Raw genomic sequence first — 19,566 nt, 5'->3', positions numbered from 1 at the left:
GTTCTCAATTCCAGTCCCCGGGCCCCCCCTCCCAGAATGTTTTAGATGTCTCCTTATATGAAACACCTGACTCCACTCATTAGGCTCCTTCCAGAATGTTTGAAACTTTTCCTTAATTAACACACTTACAAGCTGATGAACTGAATCAGGTGTTTTATATATGGAGACATCTAAAATGTTCTGGGAGGGGGGGCCCGAGGACTGGAGTTGAGAACCACTGCCATAGTACATGCACAAGCTGTGCATTAAACACAGAATCGATTCAAAATTAAAATCGATTCTGAATCGATTTCAGAGACATTTTTAATGCGACACCCGATTAATCGTTGCAGCCCTAATGACAAGTACAGCAATTCATATTTCCGCTATTATTACTCAACTTATAAAACACTGAAGCATCCACTGATCCAAAAACTCTGTTTTGATCATCGCTCTGAATCTGATCTCTAACAAAAGTCCTTTACAAAAATGCAAATGCAAATTTGGTATTATTAACTCTTTCACCACCATTGACGAGATATCTCGTCAATTAAGAGAAAACGCTTCCCCGCCAATGACGAGATTTTCCGTCTTTCCGCAATACCACTGTTATCCACCAGGTGGCGCACTTCCGCAACTTATACAACCTGGAAGTAGCGCCTCACTTGAAAGAGAAAGAACTCTGTGTATGTTTTAAAGATCGCTCTGCATCTGATCTCTATCAAAAGGCCTTCGCAAAAATGGAATTATCTCAGCTTTTTGCCCAAAATTGGGTGTTTTTGAAGAAACCTACCCATGTTTGAGAGGTGATTACAAGAGAACTAATGAAGGTAGGATAAAACATTTTTTTTTTTGAAAGCAGAGGGTCTGTTCTTTCATCTGATATATTGTTTGTTTATATATTTAAAGAAGAACATTTTCAGGAAGGCATTAAACTTTTGTGAAAATCATGAAAAATGCTGGCGCTGGCTGGCAACTTTTTTTTAAATACTGGCGGGGAAAGAGTTAAAAGAAACATAACCATGATTGAGAGGTAATAGAAAATAAAAAGGTTTTATTTAAAGCAGAGGGTCTCTTTTTTATTTGATATATTGTATTTTATTATATGTATCTCTTTCCCCGCCATTAACAACTTAACTCGTCAATTAAGAGAAAATGCTTCCGTGCCAATGACAAATATTTCTGGCAATCCCTAATACCGCTATTATGCACCAGGTGGCGCTCTTCCGCAACTTATTGCTGGAAGTATTGCCCTAGGGCAAACAGCTGTATGTCTGTGTATGTTTTGAGGATCGCTCTGAATCTGACCTGTATCAAAAGTATCACAAAAATGGAATTCTCAGCTTTCTGCTCAAACTTTGGTGTTTTTGAAAAAACCTACCCATATTTGAGAGGTAATAAAAAGAGAAATAATGGGATAAAACTTTTTTTTTAAGCAGAGGGTCTGTTCTTTTATTTGATATATTGTATGTTTATATATTTAAATAATAACATTTTCTGGAAGTCATTAAACTTTTGTGAAAATTATGAAAAATGTAGGCGCTGACTGGCAACTTTTTTGAAAAACGCTGGCAGGGAAAGAGTTAAAGAAGAAGATTTTCTGGAAGGCATTAAACTAAACTTTAAAAACGCTGGTGGGGAAAGAGTTAAACGAAAGCTTTTTATTTAAAATAAAGTAAACCACTTTAAACAATACTTATTAAAATTATTATGCCTAAATGGCACTATTTGTGTGCAATATTAAAGTGTGTGTGTGTGTTTACCTGTAACCTGGGGAATGTAAGGTAAAGCCAGTCTCTCTACACTATATCCAGGTAGAGTAGTAAGAGCCTCTGCCAGATCAGCTGGCTGAAAATAAAGACCAGTGTCATCACGATCCAGAGAGTCTGGCAGCCTGATAAAAAAAAACACATACACGTTTACATACCCGTTTAAATAGGGATATGCCATAGACTTTTTATAGATCACCTAATATAAGAAATTCACTTTTAATTGTAAATTGAACATAATTGTATGTACACAACTCCCTTGAATTAATAATAATAATCTGCCCTCTCCTTTTTTTGTAAATCTCTGTAAAACCCCAACAGTCTCAATCTTTTCCATTTTCTAAGCAAACTGATGTCACTTTGCACAGGCCCCGCCCACAGTCATCCAAAGACCAGGTCAAACTTTTTAGTTTAAATCTTAGTTACACAATTCATTACCGCACTTTCATTTTGAACAATGAAGTAAGATGATTGTGTTATTAAAAACAATGTATGTCGGTATAGATAAAGCAAACTGATCTTGACATATTTTACAATTTATATAAATGTATACGAAGTTAGCCTTGCAAAAACTTACCATTATCATAATCATAACAATAATGAAACTCCACCCCTTACCCCAACATCACAGGGGTCAAGGGAATTCGTACAAAATGTATTGTATGAATAATTACGAATTAGCAACCTTGTAAAATATGTACGAATAACCATGAGATAGCGTTGGATAAACGAGGAAAACATTTAAAGAGACACACATAAACTGCACTTTGTCCTAAACGCCTAAAAATTGGCATTTTCAACATGGCATAATAAATGATTTATAAGTCATTTGGACCTGAAACTTTACAGGTGTTCTGGGAACACCTGAGACGAATATTACATCTTGAAAAATTGCCATATTATGTGACTTCTCGTTTAGATCCGATCGTGATGCGTCAGCGTGACCCCACGCAATACGTCATGACGTCAAGAGGTCACAGAGGACGAACGCAAAACTCCGCCCCAGTGTTAACAAGTGTGTTGAAAGAGGACCGTTCCTACATTGTTGTTTGTCAACTGATACTAATTAATTTCTTTGTGTCAGTTTATTGTTTACAATGGTCCGCAAATGTGCGTTTTATATATGTAACACGTGACCTCCCTACGTCGCTACGCATTTACGTTAGGTCACGCTGGACCGGACCTAGACGAAAAGTTGTGGTTTAAAAGAGCATATTTTTTATTTTTCTTGTCAAAAATGACAAACGTTTCGCTAGATAAGACCCTTATGCCTCGTTTGGGATCGTTTATAGTCCTTTGAAACTCTGTTGAAAAAAACTGTTAAGTGTTGAGTTAAGTGTTAAATGTTGGGCTCGATTAAAGTCCATTAAAATGAGAAAAATCCTGCAATGTTTTCCTCAAAAAACATAATTTGTTCTCGACTGAACAAAGAAAGACATCAACATTTTGGATGACATGGTGGTGAGTAAATCATCTGGATTTTTCTTTTAAGAAAATGGAATATTCCTTTAAGGTTTAATTTCAATTTTAAAAAAAATTAGTTTTTTACTTCATTCTGCTCAAAAAAGCTCAAGATGTGTTAAGTGCCAAGAAAGGTCACACTAAACCCCGACGATGCCTAAAGAAGGCATTTAGTCTTAAACAATTTTTTTTTGTACATATTTCCTGTATTTTCTGTTTTTTATCTGAATAAAATTGATTGAAAAATAAACATGGATGGAAATCAAAACTTCTAAAAAAAACAAGTCTGGTGGTGGCCTAAGACTTTTGCAAAGTACTGTAGATAATTTATAAAAAGATGTTAAAATCACCACTTAGTAGGTTTGAGCAAAAATGTGCAGTTTTTGGGTGTTTCCTTTTAAATGCATATGAGCTGATCTCTGGACTAAATGGCAGTGCCGTGGTTGGATAGTGCAGATTAAGGGGCGGCATTATCCCCTTCTGACATCACAAGGGGAGCCAAATTTCAATGACCTATTTTTTTCACATGCTTGCAGAGAATGGTTTACCAAAACTAAGTAACTGGTTTGATCTTTTTCACATTTTCTAGGTTGATAGAAGCACTGGGGACCCAATTATAGCACAAAAAGTCCGATTTTCATGATATGTTCCCTTTAATGTACACAAAACAATACAAATCTATAGCTTTTAATTTAAGTTTATTAGAAACCCTCAATATCCCTAGAAGTAGGTCTATTTTGCTACTTTTGGAGGGACAATTATGTTTTTAGTACAGGAATACTCACCCACACTTCTCTCTGAAAATGTTTTCAGGAAGCAGGTATGGAGCTTCTAGATTCCTCAGCTCGATCACCTGAGAGCAAAAGAAAAGATAATATATTTAAAGGATGTATTTTTGTCCATGTACAGTAATGTGCAAAAGTCTTAGGCCACCACCACAAGACTTGTTGTTTTAGATGTTATAATGTCCATCCATATTTATTTTTCAATCTATTTTATTAAGATACAAACAGAAAATACAGGAAATATGTACAACATTTTTTAAATGGGACTAAATGTCTTCTTTAGGCATTGTCAGTGTTTAGTGTGACCTCTCTTGGCACTAAACACATCTTGAGCAGAATAAAGATAAAAAACAAATTTCTATAAAATTAGAAATTAGGTGTAAACGTGTGTGTTTACCTTACTGACGTGTTGGCAAAAAGCAGGATTTGCAATCATCTGACTGAGAAAGTTGAGATAAGCGGCGACCAACGCCATGATGCCACAGCGAATAAACATAGGCATGCTCTCCTCATTGGTTAGGGCCATATCCTTTAGCCAATAAGAGCACAGAGATTAGAATAACAGGAAGTCACAGCTGGAGTCCAAGCCAGATTTACTTAACATTCAATTAATTGGTCTGAACCCAAGACTGCTCACAGTCTCACATTATATTACATGTAATACAAGTACAATTGTAAAAATCAGGTACAAATAACACACCCACCTGTAAGGTGAGAGACAGACGCAAGAGGTCAATCACCACCTCCTCATTGGCCAGTTCAATAGTGATCAAAGCCAAAGCTGTAAAGAGGAGCTCAAAGTTTTTCTGCACGTTATCGTCCTCCTTACACCCCAGATAGATGTGTCTGTATAACTGCTGTCCATGCTGGAGAGAGAAAGAGAGAATTTTTTTTTAAGAACTGATGTTTTGGATACGAGTAATTGTGCTGTCTGTGATGTGAAATATTGTACCTTCTTCATGAAAGTTATATCTTGTTTGGATATTTTTTCTCTCTTGATCTTCAGAGCAGCCACATTAGGGATAATCCTACACACACACACACACACACACACACACATTACTAAACCCACTCAGATGCTGACACACATTTGGTCATATGAAGAATTTTAAGTATGCAGTAATCGATACCTTATGCCCCGGAGTTTGGCTCGGTTATCATGACGATCGATGATGTTGTGCAAGATCTCCAGGACATGTTGCCGAAGCTCACTGTCCTCCATCAGAGAGATGGAGCACAGCGGTTCCAGAAATGCCGCGGGTAAACCGGCACACATCGTCTTGCACTTAAACCCTGATGTCACCTAAACACACACAAACCCATCAGATATAAACTTTACCATTATACTTTAATACACACAGTCAAAGATAGGACTGTGTTATATAAAGTGGGGAAAATAAGTATTTGACACATCAGCATTTTTATCAGTAAGGGGATTTCTAAGTGGGCTATTGACACAACATTTCAAGCCAAATATTGAAAGAAAGAAATCAGAACATTTAAGTATACAAGTTGAGTCATAATAAATAATGTGAAATGACACCTGGAATAAGTATTGAACACGCTTTATTTAATACTTTGTAGAAAAGCCTTTTTTGGTGATTACAGCTTCTAGGCCCCCTTTTGTATGGAGAGACCAGTTGTCTGCATTGCTCAGGAGTGATTCTGGCCCATTCTTCTACACAAATGGTCTTTAAATCTTGAAGGTTCCTTGGGTCTCTGTTTTGTACTTTAATGTTCAGAAATCCCATTACTGATAACAATGCTAATGTGTCAAATACTTATTTTCCCCGCTGTATATCAGTAAGGTATATCAGCAGTGTTCATGTAGCTCAATTGGCAGTGCAAAGGTCATAGTTTAGATCCTTAGGGAACACATACTGATATGTCCCTTGACTCGCTTTAAATTAAAGCTTCTGCTAAATGTGTAAATGTATAATTAGAAATAAAAGTGAAGAAACTTTCTGTCAGACAAAAAAATGAGCAGAAGGGGCACCCAAAATAACCATCAACCTGCGGCCCATTTCCTGCTTGTTGCCGGGCAACAGCGCTTAAGAAAGTTACCCATCTAAATCCGACAGTCTTTTCGGAGGCATAATTGGACATTCACAAAGGACAGGAAAAGCCATGGGGGCAGTAGTAAACTGGTGCTATGATCTGTGTGGTCTGCTGTCGAGAAACCTTTTAAAACTCCTGGAGGGAGTGCGAGTGTGTGAAGGTTTTACACAAGCTCAGATTGGAAGTAAGCCTGAGATCTTCTTCACCAGTTATGACCTTCGACTGGACAACAGTTTAAGTGAGCTTACTACAACACTGCCTCATACACAGAGAGATACAAGGAGAGCTTTACCATAATTAGAGAACTGAGGAGCATCGCCTGGATTCTCTTGGTGCCCTGTTGCCTAAAAGAGGAGAATTTAAATATCAGTATTATTATTTTAAAATGCTTATTGCAACTTTGTATAAAAAAATGTCTGCATCCCAAATTGAAAACCAGCAATTACCACTCAAAATTCAAGTGATTCCATAAGGTAGGGGTGTGCAGGGCAAAAACTAACACGGGGTTAGTTGTAACACGGACTGTTTACATTGTTGCACAAGGTTGAGCGTTTTGTTTATCCTGCCAAAAGACGATCTCCCGGATTATTGGAAATGTATGATGTTTTTCCAGATAGTTATTGATAAAAGAGTGTTTTAGTGGCATATAAGTAAATTTTTTCATCATATCCAAAATGTAGTGTAGAATAATATTATAAAAATTCTAGACTTTTTAAGCACACATGCTAAACTGTTCACTTTAAATGCTTATATCTTCTGTATGCAAGTGTTGATTCATACCAAAAAGCTTTTTTGCATAGTTGTGAAAAAAATAAAAAATATTGTATGCATTGAACAAGTTTAGTTAATGTCAGCAACACAAAGATCATAGGATCTTTTTTAATGGAAAACTCATAAAATGTATGACCCTGAACCCCCTGTAAGTCGCTTTGGATAGAATTGACCAAATCGAAATAGTCGTACCCGATCTTGACAGTGTCCAATGTGTGGCAGGGCGTGCCATACACAGGAACTTTCCCCATAATGAACATCATGACTTCTGCTCTCTGATAATCCGGAAGATTTCCTCCAAAGAAACCTACACACACACACAAATAAATCAATACTATTGTATTTGTTCAGTTAAATGTCACAGCAGCTTAGACCACGGGTAACAGGGTAAATATGATCTTTGCCTAACCTATGGTTTGTATGATGGCATTCTGAACAATGCGCTCCTCGCTCTCTTTCGTGCGAGAGGAGGACTGACTGCTCGCCGAGTTCCTGCGGGAACTGTCGCCTAGTTCAAAATCCACACTCATTCGGAGATGCTTCAGTAGGGTGTTAAACACCTCCAGCACTGTGGGACCTGAAAACACGCATACACATCAGAAAAGACAACAACACACAGTCACTACGAACACAGACTTGTGTCATCTCATGGTTTATGTACGCAACACAGCATCCTAACCTAACCCCTTCTGTGTTAATCGAGTTTCAGGCCTCGTCAACAGACAGATTTTATCAACCAAAGCGCTTTTATTGTGGTGTTGCTTTGGGAAGCCACGCCTACACCGATAGCTCATTGTAAACCTCCTCTCTCATGAATATTAAACAGCAAACATGTATGAAAGTAGACTGACTGTGAAAGTTTATAATATGAAATTATTTGATAAATCCCTTATGCTTAAGAGTCGCAATAAAATGGATGTAGCAATTGTCTTATCAGCCCTTCCAGAAAAAAACGCAGAGTTTGTTGCAAGCAAAAATCCTTGATCTTGCGGCACATTTTCTTAAAAAATGCAATGGAATATGCAGGATATTTATGCAATTATATTGCCAAAAAAAACCTTGCAAAACTGCGTGAAATTATTTTTTGCAGCTATTCATTGATGTTCACGTCACGTAATTACGTCACTTCCCATGACAACAGGGGACATGGCGGCGCATGTGTGAAGTAAATGCATGACTTTTTGCTACGAAAATGTGGGGATTATGAAATCATGCAAGCCCCGCATATTTTGTGAGCAGAAATCTGCAATTTATGCGGCGAAATTGCGGCATAATTAAAAAATGTGGCCCCCGCATAAATATGCAGACTTTGGCTGATTATGCATTGAATCATACAATACATTTTTCTGGAGGGACTGTATTATTCCCCCTTCGTGACTTGTATTTGAGTAAAACGGTCTCTGAAATGAGAAAAAAGTAGGGCGGTACTTGAATTCGTCCATCAAGAATTGATTGGATCGTTGTAAGTTAGGTCATGTTGCTATTTGCTAATCGTTGCAATTCTTTTTCCGGACTAAATAGAGATTGTTTCGAGGAGGGAAGGAGATTTGCGTTTTTGATTTAAGATTATGTTCAAAAAAACATTCAAAAATTCAAAAAAAATAATGAAGCTCACAGATACAGTAAGTTATTTGTAAAATCTTCACAGAACACTCAAAAATATATGTTCGTGATTTTAACAGGAAAATAATAAAAAAGCTACAGTAGAAACTTTTAGGTGGGAAACTGTAAAACACCTTTAGATATTGTGAATTAAGATAAAAACATTATATTAAATTTTATTGTAAAATAATGTAAAATGTACTGTTTTTGAAAGTACTGTAAAAGTTATTTTACAGGGAAATCTGTAAAATTAACATGAGAATGTATACATTTACGCGACAAAATAGTTTTTACTGTAAAGTTTACGGTGAACAACTGTAAATGTACTTGCCCATAATTCCCTGTGTGACCCTTTACATTTGATGATATTTTGTTTAAATAATTTTTTTTTTCTTACATTTGTTACCAGTTGCGTACATTAGGGTGTTACATGTTGTTTAATCATTGTTTATAACATTATTTTCATGTGATGTGTGAAGTTATTAAAATACATTATATTACAAGCCACACTCAACCACCTAATTTCCTTAAAGGGATAGTTCGGCCAAAAACGATATAAAACCCATGATTTACTCACCCCCAAGCTGTCCGAGTTGCATATTTCCATCGTTTTTCAGACAAACACATTTTCGGATATTTTAGAAAATGTTTTAGATCTTTCAGTTGATTAAATGTAATGTTACAGGGTCCACGACCTTCAAGTCCAAAAAAAGTGCGTCCATCCTTCACAAAATAAATCCAAACGGCTCCAGGATGATAAACAAAGGTCTTCTGAGGGTAATCTGCGCGGTGTTGTTGTAGAAATATCCATATTTAAAACTTTATTAACGAAAATAAATACCTTCCGGTAGCGCCGCCATCTTAGACTCCTCTGTATTCAGGAGAGAGTATTAGCGTAGTGTACGCACTTTTCTTAGTGACGTATGACAAATTCGGAGGGCGGGGGCACAGAGCAGCAGCAGAGTAGCCTCCGTAAGCTGCGTAAGCTCTCATCCTGAATGTGGACGCGACTAAGATGGTGGCGCTACCGGAAGGTATTTATTTTAGTTTATAAAGTTTTAAATATGGATATTTTTTACAACAACACCGCGCGGATTAACCTCAGAAGACCTTTGTTTATCATCCTGGAGCCGTTTGGATTTAATTTGTAAAGGATGGACGCACTTTTTTTGGACTTGAAGGTCGTGGTCTATGGGTGGACCCCATAACATTACATTTAATCAACTGAAAGATCTAAAATATTTTCTAAAATATCCGAAAATGTGTTTGTCTGAAAAACAATGGACATATGCAACTCGGACAGCTTGGGGGTGAGTAAATCATGGGTTCAATATCGTTTTTGGCCGAACTATCCCTTTAATGGCTTTTTGCATTATGCTTGGTTACATGTTTGTGCAGGGTCATATTTAAAACATATAAGGTGAACCAGATAAAAAGCAGGAACTACAGATTCTAGACTTCTAGGGGGTGTTGTAGTTATTCTACATAGCAAACCCACAAAACCTCCAGCCGCTCATCAAATACACACTCTTTATAATAAATATCTCATAACAGGACCTTAAACAGAGGATTAGTTCAAAATACACAGAGCTGCTGAAGACTTTGAATGGGTGAGAGCCATTTGTTAACGTACCCAACCATAAATTGGGTGGTGAAAAGACAGGGCTGAGAAATGTGTAAGCATTGTTTTCGCTAGGAGAAATATGACCTGTGTAAGAAAACAGATTTTATAGGAAAATATGAAAAAGCTGCAGAAAAATGGAGAAATAAAAGAGGGGTAGGAGAGAAAAATCGAAGACAAGTCAAATGAAAACAGAAAATGGTTATTTTTAGCATCAGTTCAATGATCATTTACACACACATACACAGAAACAGACAGAATGACAAAAAGATGAAGGTATAGGGAAAACAAAAGTTCAGCAAAGTTATGCACAAGAGTTCATTTGAAAGTATTATCAATAATAATAGAGATGCTTGAGTTAAAAGGTTCTACTCAATCTTACCAATAGAGCCTTTGGCTGCTATGGCAACCGTCTCCAGCAGCACCTGAACGATACCTGCCCTCACACGTGGAGTGTTCTTACTGTGGGTGTCAAGGTGAGACAACACTTGCTGGATCACGTGGTGAGAATGCTGGGCCTGAAACACAAAACACACTCAACGATTGCTGTTCGTGAATTTAGGGACCATCTCTAGTGACTGTAAAACTGTAAAGACTGTAAATGTAGACGACACGACTTTGTAATGAATCAAAGGCAAAATGTCCGACCATGGGCGCTGCCATGTTACGCAAAAATGTCAGTTTGGAGCATGTGCAGAAGAAAATCGTCTTGTGGAGTCATGAGGCAGAGCCGCAGTATCAAACTTCCGCCAAAAAGCTCACACGCCCAATTCAACCACACCCCTTGAACATCTAATTTGACCGGTTTTACCAAAATAAGGTAAGATAAATACAACTAAATTTTGTCGGTGTGAATTAACACAGCTCTGAGGGTCCGCTCAGGGAAGCTGTCTATCACAAATGTCAATCATGTTGACACGCCCCATTTCTATAGCATCAAATTACTAGCTAAAATGATACTTATCACAAAAATCAACAATTGAACATAAACATATATCAGCCTGATAACAATCACCTTAAAGGACCAAATCGGAAAATTTTATTGGAAGTAGGGCTGGAATAAACAATTATTTTTAAATGATTAATCTGGCGATTATTTTTTCAATGCATCGATTAATTTAACGATTCATTTTATCAGTCCGATTCGATTCTTGATTATCTCACCATTATTTAACTAATAGCAATTTATACATGTTGATTTACATATCTGAATGAAAGAAAACATGAATTTCTTAACATTGCAATATAGCCTTTGTTTATTGCTTTTATCATTTTAAAATAAAAAAACTATACAAGTGCAAAGTAATGCATTCTTATACTGCGTTTACACCACCCGCGTAAGAGGTGGCAAAAACGCGCAACTCGCACGTAGTGGGATTCTTGAACCTTTGAGTTTACTCGCTTCATTCGCGCGTGAAAATCTAGTCATTCAAGACATTCACGCGGAAATTCGCGTCATGGGAGGGGCTTCTGCGACTCTGCTGAGACTCCGCTAAGACTCTGCTCGGTTCCTGTAATCACGTCATTACGACAGCAAGGTCCTTATTGGTTAACGCGGCGCGGAAATCCGTCGAAGTTCAGATTTTTCAACTCGCGCGTTTCCTGCGACAACGCTCAATTTGCGCAGCTCGCGACGCGCCTTCTGCCCCATTCGTGCCGCGCGAAACGTGCCATGGAAATCTGCCGAAGTTCAGATTTTTCAACTCGCGCGTTTGCCGCGGCAACACTTAATTCGTCCAGAACACATCCTTGCCTTTTGCCCCAGGATGCCTAATCGCGTCTTTGCATTGACTTAACATGTAAATCACCCACGCTTGCCGCCTCTTCAATGTGCCTTTTGATGGTCAGTGTAATTTTTATAACTGTGATTTGTTTGATCCAAGTAAAATCTAATTTGTTCATGCATGCTAATTTCGCTAAATATGCTTTTGTTGCGTCCAAACAGAACAACACGTTTTACTGAGCTTTAACCACATGACAAAGAACACATCTTTTGTTATGTCGTGATCATGAGAAAACAAGCAAGATAAAATAATAATATTACATGGCCTCTCCAGCCTTCCATAGTATTACCATTTAACCATAGAGGATTAACACAAAGTAATTATGTTATTTTACCTGTATCGAGTACATGATAATCCTGAAGCAGGGAACGGCGAAATCGGTTGGGTCCCACAGGCCATGGTTGTCTAGATGCCTATAGGAAAACAGGTCAGGTTATTAGAACCTCTCTTACTTGACACAATGTTTCATTAAACAATTAAAATATTTAGAAGCATATAATACAAAATGGAGTCTAGCATGAAATCTGCAATTAAACAAAATAAATAAAACTCTCAACCACGATACTAGGGTATTATGGGTGGCTTTAGTGCATTTCCATACCTGCTGTCATGAGTCAAAACTCAAACTCACTATGAGATTAAGAGCATCAAAGTTTGATTTCACTACACAGCGAGCGCCGCTTCCTAATAAATAAATGACACTTAGAGCAGACAGCATCCATCAATCTAAGCTACAAAGGCTTGAGTCCTGTCTGCTCAGGTGTGAAGTCACATTCACAGTCAGTGATTTTATAACTGGAGTCCATGCTAACAGAGGAGTCAATGGTTATATCGGGTGCAGCCACCTCACTTGACAGCGGCAGTGGTGCGAAAAACTTGAGCATTCCTGCGCTGTGACACAAATCCTGTCTCTCCACACCTTTATCTGTCCTCGTTTCTAAACCTCTACGCCACCATCATCTCCCTTCCTGCAGTCACCATGGTAACGTCAATCTGATCTCGTCCCCCATCCGAACAAAGCTATTTTTAGTACGCCTGAAATCCCCCAGCACCCAAAAAAAACCCTCTCTCCCTGTCTGTCTCCACCAACAGCAGCCTTACGTTTCATCAGAAGTACAGATATATGCCCCAGAGCTCAATGTTTCCCTAAAATCTCACACACGCCACTGTACACATACAAGTTTAATTTACACAGAGCCACAAGGACACAGCGAACAATTTCATAAAAAAGAGGACAGAGAAAGAGAGAGATGGGAAGAGAAAATATTGTTTTATTTTAAAGAGCACCTATTTCATTGCTAAAAAACAAAGTAATTTTGTGTTTTTTGGTATAATACAATGTGTTCGCGTCGTTTATAGTTTATTCTTTTCCAGATACCGTACATTTTTGTAGCTCCAGATTTTATTCTCTTCTTAAACGCACGGATTTGAAAAGTTCTGTGTACCTGATTGGCCAGCTAATCTGTACGTTGTGATTGGCCTGAATAGCTCTGACGTCATCCGGAAATGTGACGCTCCTTACCATGTTTGAAAGATTCGTTCACAATGCAATGCTAACAGGAATTAACTTACAGGCTGTGAGTTTAAGCGGGAGGAATTATGATAATGTCGGTCTCGTTAACATCACCAATCCCAGGAAGTAAACTGTTGCCTACAATCCGTGTGTTTGTTGTAGTCCAAGAAAAGAGATTTATGTTGGAGACGATAACTCGCGTCATCGTTTACTTTGGGGTTTGCACCTTTTGCATATCGTTAACGTACTAATACACTTACACACCAAAGGAAATCAAAAAATGTGAATCCGACAATAGGTGCTCTTTAATATTTAGTTGGTCACTTTTTGGATTATGTATGTGCATTGATACTTCAGCAATATTGTATGTAAAAAAAATAATTATATATATATATATATATATATATACACGAACTTAAATCCAGCGAGTAATCTAGAGTAAGGGTCATGATGCTTCGCGTTTGGTGTGTATGCAGCATTAGGGACGATTCACATTTCGCATCTTTTGTGCGCTCCAATAAATTATTTTGAATGAAGCCGCACGGCAAGCGCGGTCACATAGAAAGTGACACAGTGCACACACAACTTTTTTCAGAATAGCATCAAAGGCGGATTGGAAATAAGGCAAGAGCATCTGGCTGCAGCACTAGTCTGTGCAAGTGACGTCACTACTTGCACTCTCAGACTACCGCGCTTCCTGTGCAAGTGACGTCACTTGCACTCGACAGGCTTTTGCCATTTTATGCGGACGAGTGGAATACGCACATGAGAAAGTACAACCTCAATCTTACCGTAAATGTAATACTTTTTTTATGTTTTAACATTTTATGATGGTATCTTATATGTGACCAGTCACGGAAAGTAGGGACACAAGTGTTATTCACAGATTCTGAAAGTGCAGTTTCTAAGCTTTCCAACGATGTGTAACACATGGAAATCTGATAAGATTTGGAGAAGTTGTGGCCATTTGAATATAGGAACTCAGAAATACTCAAACCAAGAAAATCGAGACGAAAGGGACTCTTCTTTCCAGCTGGGGGAGACAATAGGGCTCATTTACATCTCATTTAGCTAAGCCATAATCCCAGTAAAGCCGTTTTGAGATGTTCTAGCATCATATGTAGTATTTTATGACCAAATGACAACATGCAAAAATAAACATGACTCTTTTTACCTTTGTGGGGATCACAAGTCGAATCCAGTCTGTTTCAGATTATCCAATGACCATTTTTGTCCACAAATGCGTATAATCCGTGAAATATAGATTGTTTACATCAGATTTCGCATGAATGTCTGGTAATACAATATAATATACAATCTGAAGACATGTAACATGTAAGGGTATATGAGCTTACACTCCGTTAAACACATGAACCCGCCTTCAAAGTTTGTATTTAAAATAGGGAAGTAGTATAATAGATCATCCAAACAGCGCCGTCGAAAACGTGACATCCTTTAGAGATGTTACCAATGGCCCGCTCGTTCCTCCATCAGCCAATGACTTCATGGAAAATATTGATAGACAAAACATGTAGCCAATGATATGAAGAATACAACGATATCTGTGTAACTTCTGTGTGTTTGGACTCATGCTGCGCTGCAAGAACTGACATAGAGATGACGTCAAAGTACCGCGAGAGCGAGTCGAAATTAAACTACTCCGTAAGATTTCTTGAAGAGCTCTCGCGGTACTTTGACGTCATCCGACTGCGGCACCGCATAAAGTCAGTGACGCGGCTGACGTACTATGCGGCTGACTGTTATTTGTTCCGCCCCAGCTTCTTTTATTTTTCTTTTGTTTTGTGCGCCCGAGCTTTACAGTCTGGGGAGACGCAGGCTAAACGTTTGAAAAAAAAAAAAAAAACTTAGCAAACATGTCTGAGGAACAGGGCAGCCGCGTCACTACAGTCACGTGACTTCACGCTCGAGCCGGAAGAGAAGACAATGCTGAATAAAGTCGTAATTCTGCTATTTTTGGACCAAACTGTATTTTCGATGCATCAACACAATCTTACTGACCCACTGATGTCACATGGACTACTTTGATGATGTTTTTATTAACTTTCTGGACATGGAAACCATACATAGATTTTCAATGAAGGGGAAAGCTCTCGGACTAAATCTAACGATAAAACATCTTAAACTGTGTTCCGAAGATGAACGGAGGTCTTCCGAGTTTAGAACGACATACAGGTGAGTCATTAATTACATTATTTTCATTTTTGGGTGAACTATCCTTATTTAGTAGTCACGCTGTTCCCTTTGGGGGCGGAGGCGAAAACAAAAGCTTATACAGTATGTAAATATACACACAGACAATGACGCCCCCCCGCTGCACGCTAGAATCTCAGGAAAAACAAGCCTATTTCAAACGCAAAATGTACGCTTTTAAATATACAACAACTGCTATCTCAAACATGGAGAGACTTCTTCGTGATCTCAACTAACAGATTCTTCAATAAAACGAAAATCAAAAATTTTGAAAAAAAAACTTTGTTTCTCATTTTCTCGAAACTTGTGCTGCCGACTTGTGTCCCTGGTTTCCGTGACGGGTCACATATTTAGAGTTAAATCTCAAGTTGATGAGAATACATAGTGTAATTTTTATTTTTTATTACTTTAAAGCAGGGCTCTGAACCGGTTCAAGGAACGAAAACGAAAACCGGAAACGAACGAAATTTTAACAGGAACAAAAACGAAAACGAAAACAAAATCAATTTTAATCGTTCTGAACAGAAACGTTTATTTAAAATTACCATTAACCGGTTAATAACGTTATTTTATCGTTTTCTTTAATATTGTACTTATCAGTGACCAATCATGATTTGAACAGTACAACATGTGACTTTGACGCATCAAGCGTGAGTGACTTTGACACATAGCGTGAGTGAAATGCCCGCGCAGCAGTCATCGAGTCTCCGGCCCGATAGCATTTGTCTTAAATAACCACAAAGCTACCCATCAAATGTTCAAGGGTATGTTTAAGTTAAAACTTGCTTGGAAATATGAAGATGCAAACTGTAACTCAAAAAAGCCAGGGGACTTATACCACTGTCAATAACTTTTTAGATGGGTCGCCACCAAGAAATTCCTTTTCGTTATTATTTTTCTTGCGACACGCTGTCTTAACAAGTCTGTATGCAATATTGAAGGATGTGGGGGAGAAGAACAGTAGCCGGGAATCACTGAGGTAACTTACAGAGGCACATTTAACATAAACATCCAGCAGAGTATGCTGCGGGTTCAACCAGAAAAAGACATGGTTGAAAACGGGTCGTTTTTTCAGCTGTTTATACTTGAAGTGAATGCAGGTATTTCTTTTGTGGTTTTAACAATTAATGAAATGTTGAAGTTTAGTTATATCATGTGTTATGTTATTATTTTTGTGTGAAAATTAGTCTGGATGCATGCATTTGTTAAAGTATAGCCTGAATTAAAATAACGTTATTAACCGGTATTTTTTCTAAGTAAACCGTTTTGGGAACGTAAATGTTCAATGAGGAACGCAAAAACGGAAACGTTAAAATATCGATTCTGCTCAGAGTGAAACGATTGATAATTTTTTTCGTTTTTAAGCCCTGCTTTAAAGTGCCCATCTTATGACTGCTTTTCCACAAGTTATATAGGTGTATGAGTTCCATAAAGCATGTTTCAAAAGTTGTTTGCTCGAAATAGCTTGTAGGAAAAGATTGTTACCCATCTCTAGTAGCCTCTGTTTCAGGGCAGTTCAGATTGTGCCGTTTTGAGCTAGTCTTACATATTTATGAGCTGCTGCTCCTTTGATCACACCCCACTACTAACGTCATTTGATCGTGCGCATGCTCAGTGGTATTGTGAGCAGTACAGACCATACTGTGTTATTATTTTATATATTATTATTATTAACGGTTTATGTTGCCAACAGACAAATCATACAAAAAAGTATCACTAATAAGTACACTACAGGAGAAGAAACTCATGACACACAATGATTCCTGAGTAAATTGTGATGTTACGTTAGCAGTCACAACAACAAACTCGTTTTCCCTGGACAATGCTAACATATTCCCATTATAAAACATTTTCAAACGCATTATTTTCGCAAATTACACAAAATTAAGACCCGGCGGGGGATGTATACTTCTTGTAGACCGCGTGCTAATTGCTAGAAGCTAGCGGGAGGTCCGGACTGTAAAGTTATAAGAGGCTCGGGGGTTAGCCTCGTCAGAAAAGCCGGGGCGGTAAGGCCCTGTCTCGGTGTGTCAAACACATCAAGACACACAAAGATTCCAGCGTAAATTGTGATGTAGCAGTCTGAACAATACACTCGTTTTCCCTGGACAATACTAACATATTCCCGTTATAAACATTTTCAAACGCATTATTTTCGCAAATTACAGAAATTAAGACCCGGCGGGGGATGTATACTGCTTGTGGACCGCGTGCTAATTGCTAGAAGCTAGCGGGAGGTCCGGACCGTGTATATATCTATGCGGACCGTAAAGTTATTAGAGGCTCGCCTCGTCAGAGACAACCTGCAAAATAATAGTGTTCCAGTATTAGAGTTTAGGATATTTCCCACCTCAAACCCGCAAATAACGTCTAAATTAAGCTAAAAAAAAAGAGAGTATTTAGTAACATTAAATTGATAAATGATTTAGTAACATCAACACGTTTAACGTATTAAATACCGTTAAATGACCGGCGTAATTTCTGGGTTGAGGTGGGTAATATCCTTATTACGGGTTATCTGGAACGCAGCATTGTTTTGCAGGTTTGCGTTTTAGTCATTTATATTCAATAGTATCCCTCTCTCTAGCATCATAAATGTAGTATTTTGTGACAGAAGATGACAACATGCAAAATACAACGTGACTTCTTACCTTTTGTGATGAAACAACGCGATCGCGAATCGAATCCAGTCTGTTTCAGATGTGTGAATGATCCATGAAAGTCCAATAAAATACATCCAATGACCATTTTTGTCCACAAATGCTTATAATCCGTGAAATATAGATACATAGTCTGTTGTTTACATCAGATTTCGCATGAAGGTCTTATCGCCTACAATCTGAGGACTGTTTGCGTCGTAACACACTGTATATAAGATTACTCCGGGTTCCAATAATCACGCGTTAAAACTTTGTTTTTAAAAGTAGGTGGGAGTATAATCCATAATATCCAAATAGCGCTGTTATTTCCGTGAGACATGATAACAGCACAGAGGGTCTCATTCAAGTGACTGCTCTATGCTCTCTAGTTACCTGGTGGGTGGAGACCTGCGAGTGGGGTGGTGGGCGGAAAATTCAAACTGAATGTGACGAAACGGTTTGTTACGTCACAACGGAGCTGAGTTTTAACTGGCGCAATCTGAGACTCAAGGCAGAGGACATTCAGAAACCTGTATCTCACTCAAAACAGCATGGATGGATTTTTTTCCAAGTTTGTATGCGTGTGGGAGCATCAGAGACACAAAATAACACCCCAAAACCCAGAAAAAGTGAGTTTTTCATAATATGGGCACTTTAAACGTTTCAGGTTCTACTTGCTAATGCTATAATAGTTTTTAAAAAATAAATACTTTTGGATCATGTTGTTGTTGTTTTTTTAATTTGAAGGTACATTTTTGTTGCTGTTCAGACTCTTTAATACCCTTGATAATCATTATTCTAGCTGTTATACAGTAAGTTAACTGTAACAGATTGTCGTGCAATTAACACAACCTACAACACGGAAACAATTTGAAACACATTTTGTTTATTTTTATAGAATAAGGATAATTAAAATCCTGTATTTCAGACAACCTGCAAAATAATAGTGTTCCAGTATTAGAGTTTAGGATATTTCCCACCTCAAACCCGCAAATAACGTCTAAATTAAGCTAAAAAAAAAAGAGAGTATTTAGTAACATTAAATTGATAAATGATTTAGTAACATCAACACGTTTACCGTATTAAATACCGTTAAATGACCGGCGTAATTTCTGGGTTGAGGTGGGTAATATCCTTATTACGGGTTATCTGGAACGCAGCATTGTTTTGCAGGTTTGCGTTTTAGTCATTTATATTCAATAGTATCCCTCTGTACTAACGTTTCCGGTTTATTTAAGTCGATTGCAATTGACGTTACATGCAGCTAAGAGTGCAGGTAACGTCAATTGCACAGGAAGCGCAGGAGTCTGAGAGTGCAAGTGCTGCAGCCAGACCGTTCTCAAATAAGGAGGGGAATGGAAGCGATCTCGTTT

General features: G+C 38.0%; 1 protein-coding gene across 3 annotated transcripts in view; it reads right to left on the bottom strand.

Annotated features, from left to right (window-relative positions):
* efr3a (EFR3 homolog A (S. cerevisiae)) overlaps positions 1-19,566 on the bottom strand; it is a 59,187-nt gene that overhangs the window by 5,470 nt on the left and 34,151 nt on the right. For all 3 annotated transcript variants that reach the window (XM_065266317.1, XM_065266308.2, XM_065266297.2), the window contains 11 exons: positions 12,165-12,243; positions 10,429-10,564; positions 7,233-7,400; positions 7,016-7,130; positions 6,345-6,396; positions 5,125-5,297; positions 4,947-5,022; positions 4,699-4,860; positions 4,392-4,523; positions 3,995-4,062; positions 1,743-1,873 (listed from right to left, as the gene is read on the bottom strand). In XM_065266317.1, coding sequence (XP_065122389.1) covers positions 1,743-1,873; positions 3,995-4,062; positions 4,392-4,523; positions 4,699-4,860; positions 4,947-5,022; positions 5,125-5,297; positions 6,345-6,396; positions 7,016-7,130; positions 7,233-7,400; positions 10,429-10,564; positions 12,165-12,243 — 1,292 coding nt within the window. The remainder of the gene's footprint in view (positions 1-1,742; positions 1,874-3,994; positions 4,063-4,391; positions 4,524-4,698; positions 4,861-4,946; positions 5,023-5,124; positions 5,298-6,344; positions 6,397-7,015; positions 7,131-7,232; positions 7,401-10,428; positions 10,565-12,164; positions 12,244-19,566) is intronic.

Source organism: Paramisgurnus dabryanus, chromosome 6 (genome assembly GCF_030506205.2).
Source record: "Paramisgurnus dabryanus chromosome 6, PD_genome_1.1, whole genome shotgun sequence".
Taxonomy (NCBI): Eukaryota; Metazoa; Chordata; class Actinopteri; order Cypriniformes; family Cobitidae; genus Paramisgurnus; species Paramisgurnus dabryanus.
Note: the sequence above shows the minus strand (reverse complement) of the source record. Positions and strands in the feature narration are given on the sequence as shown.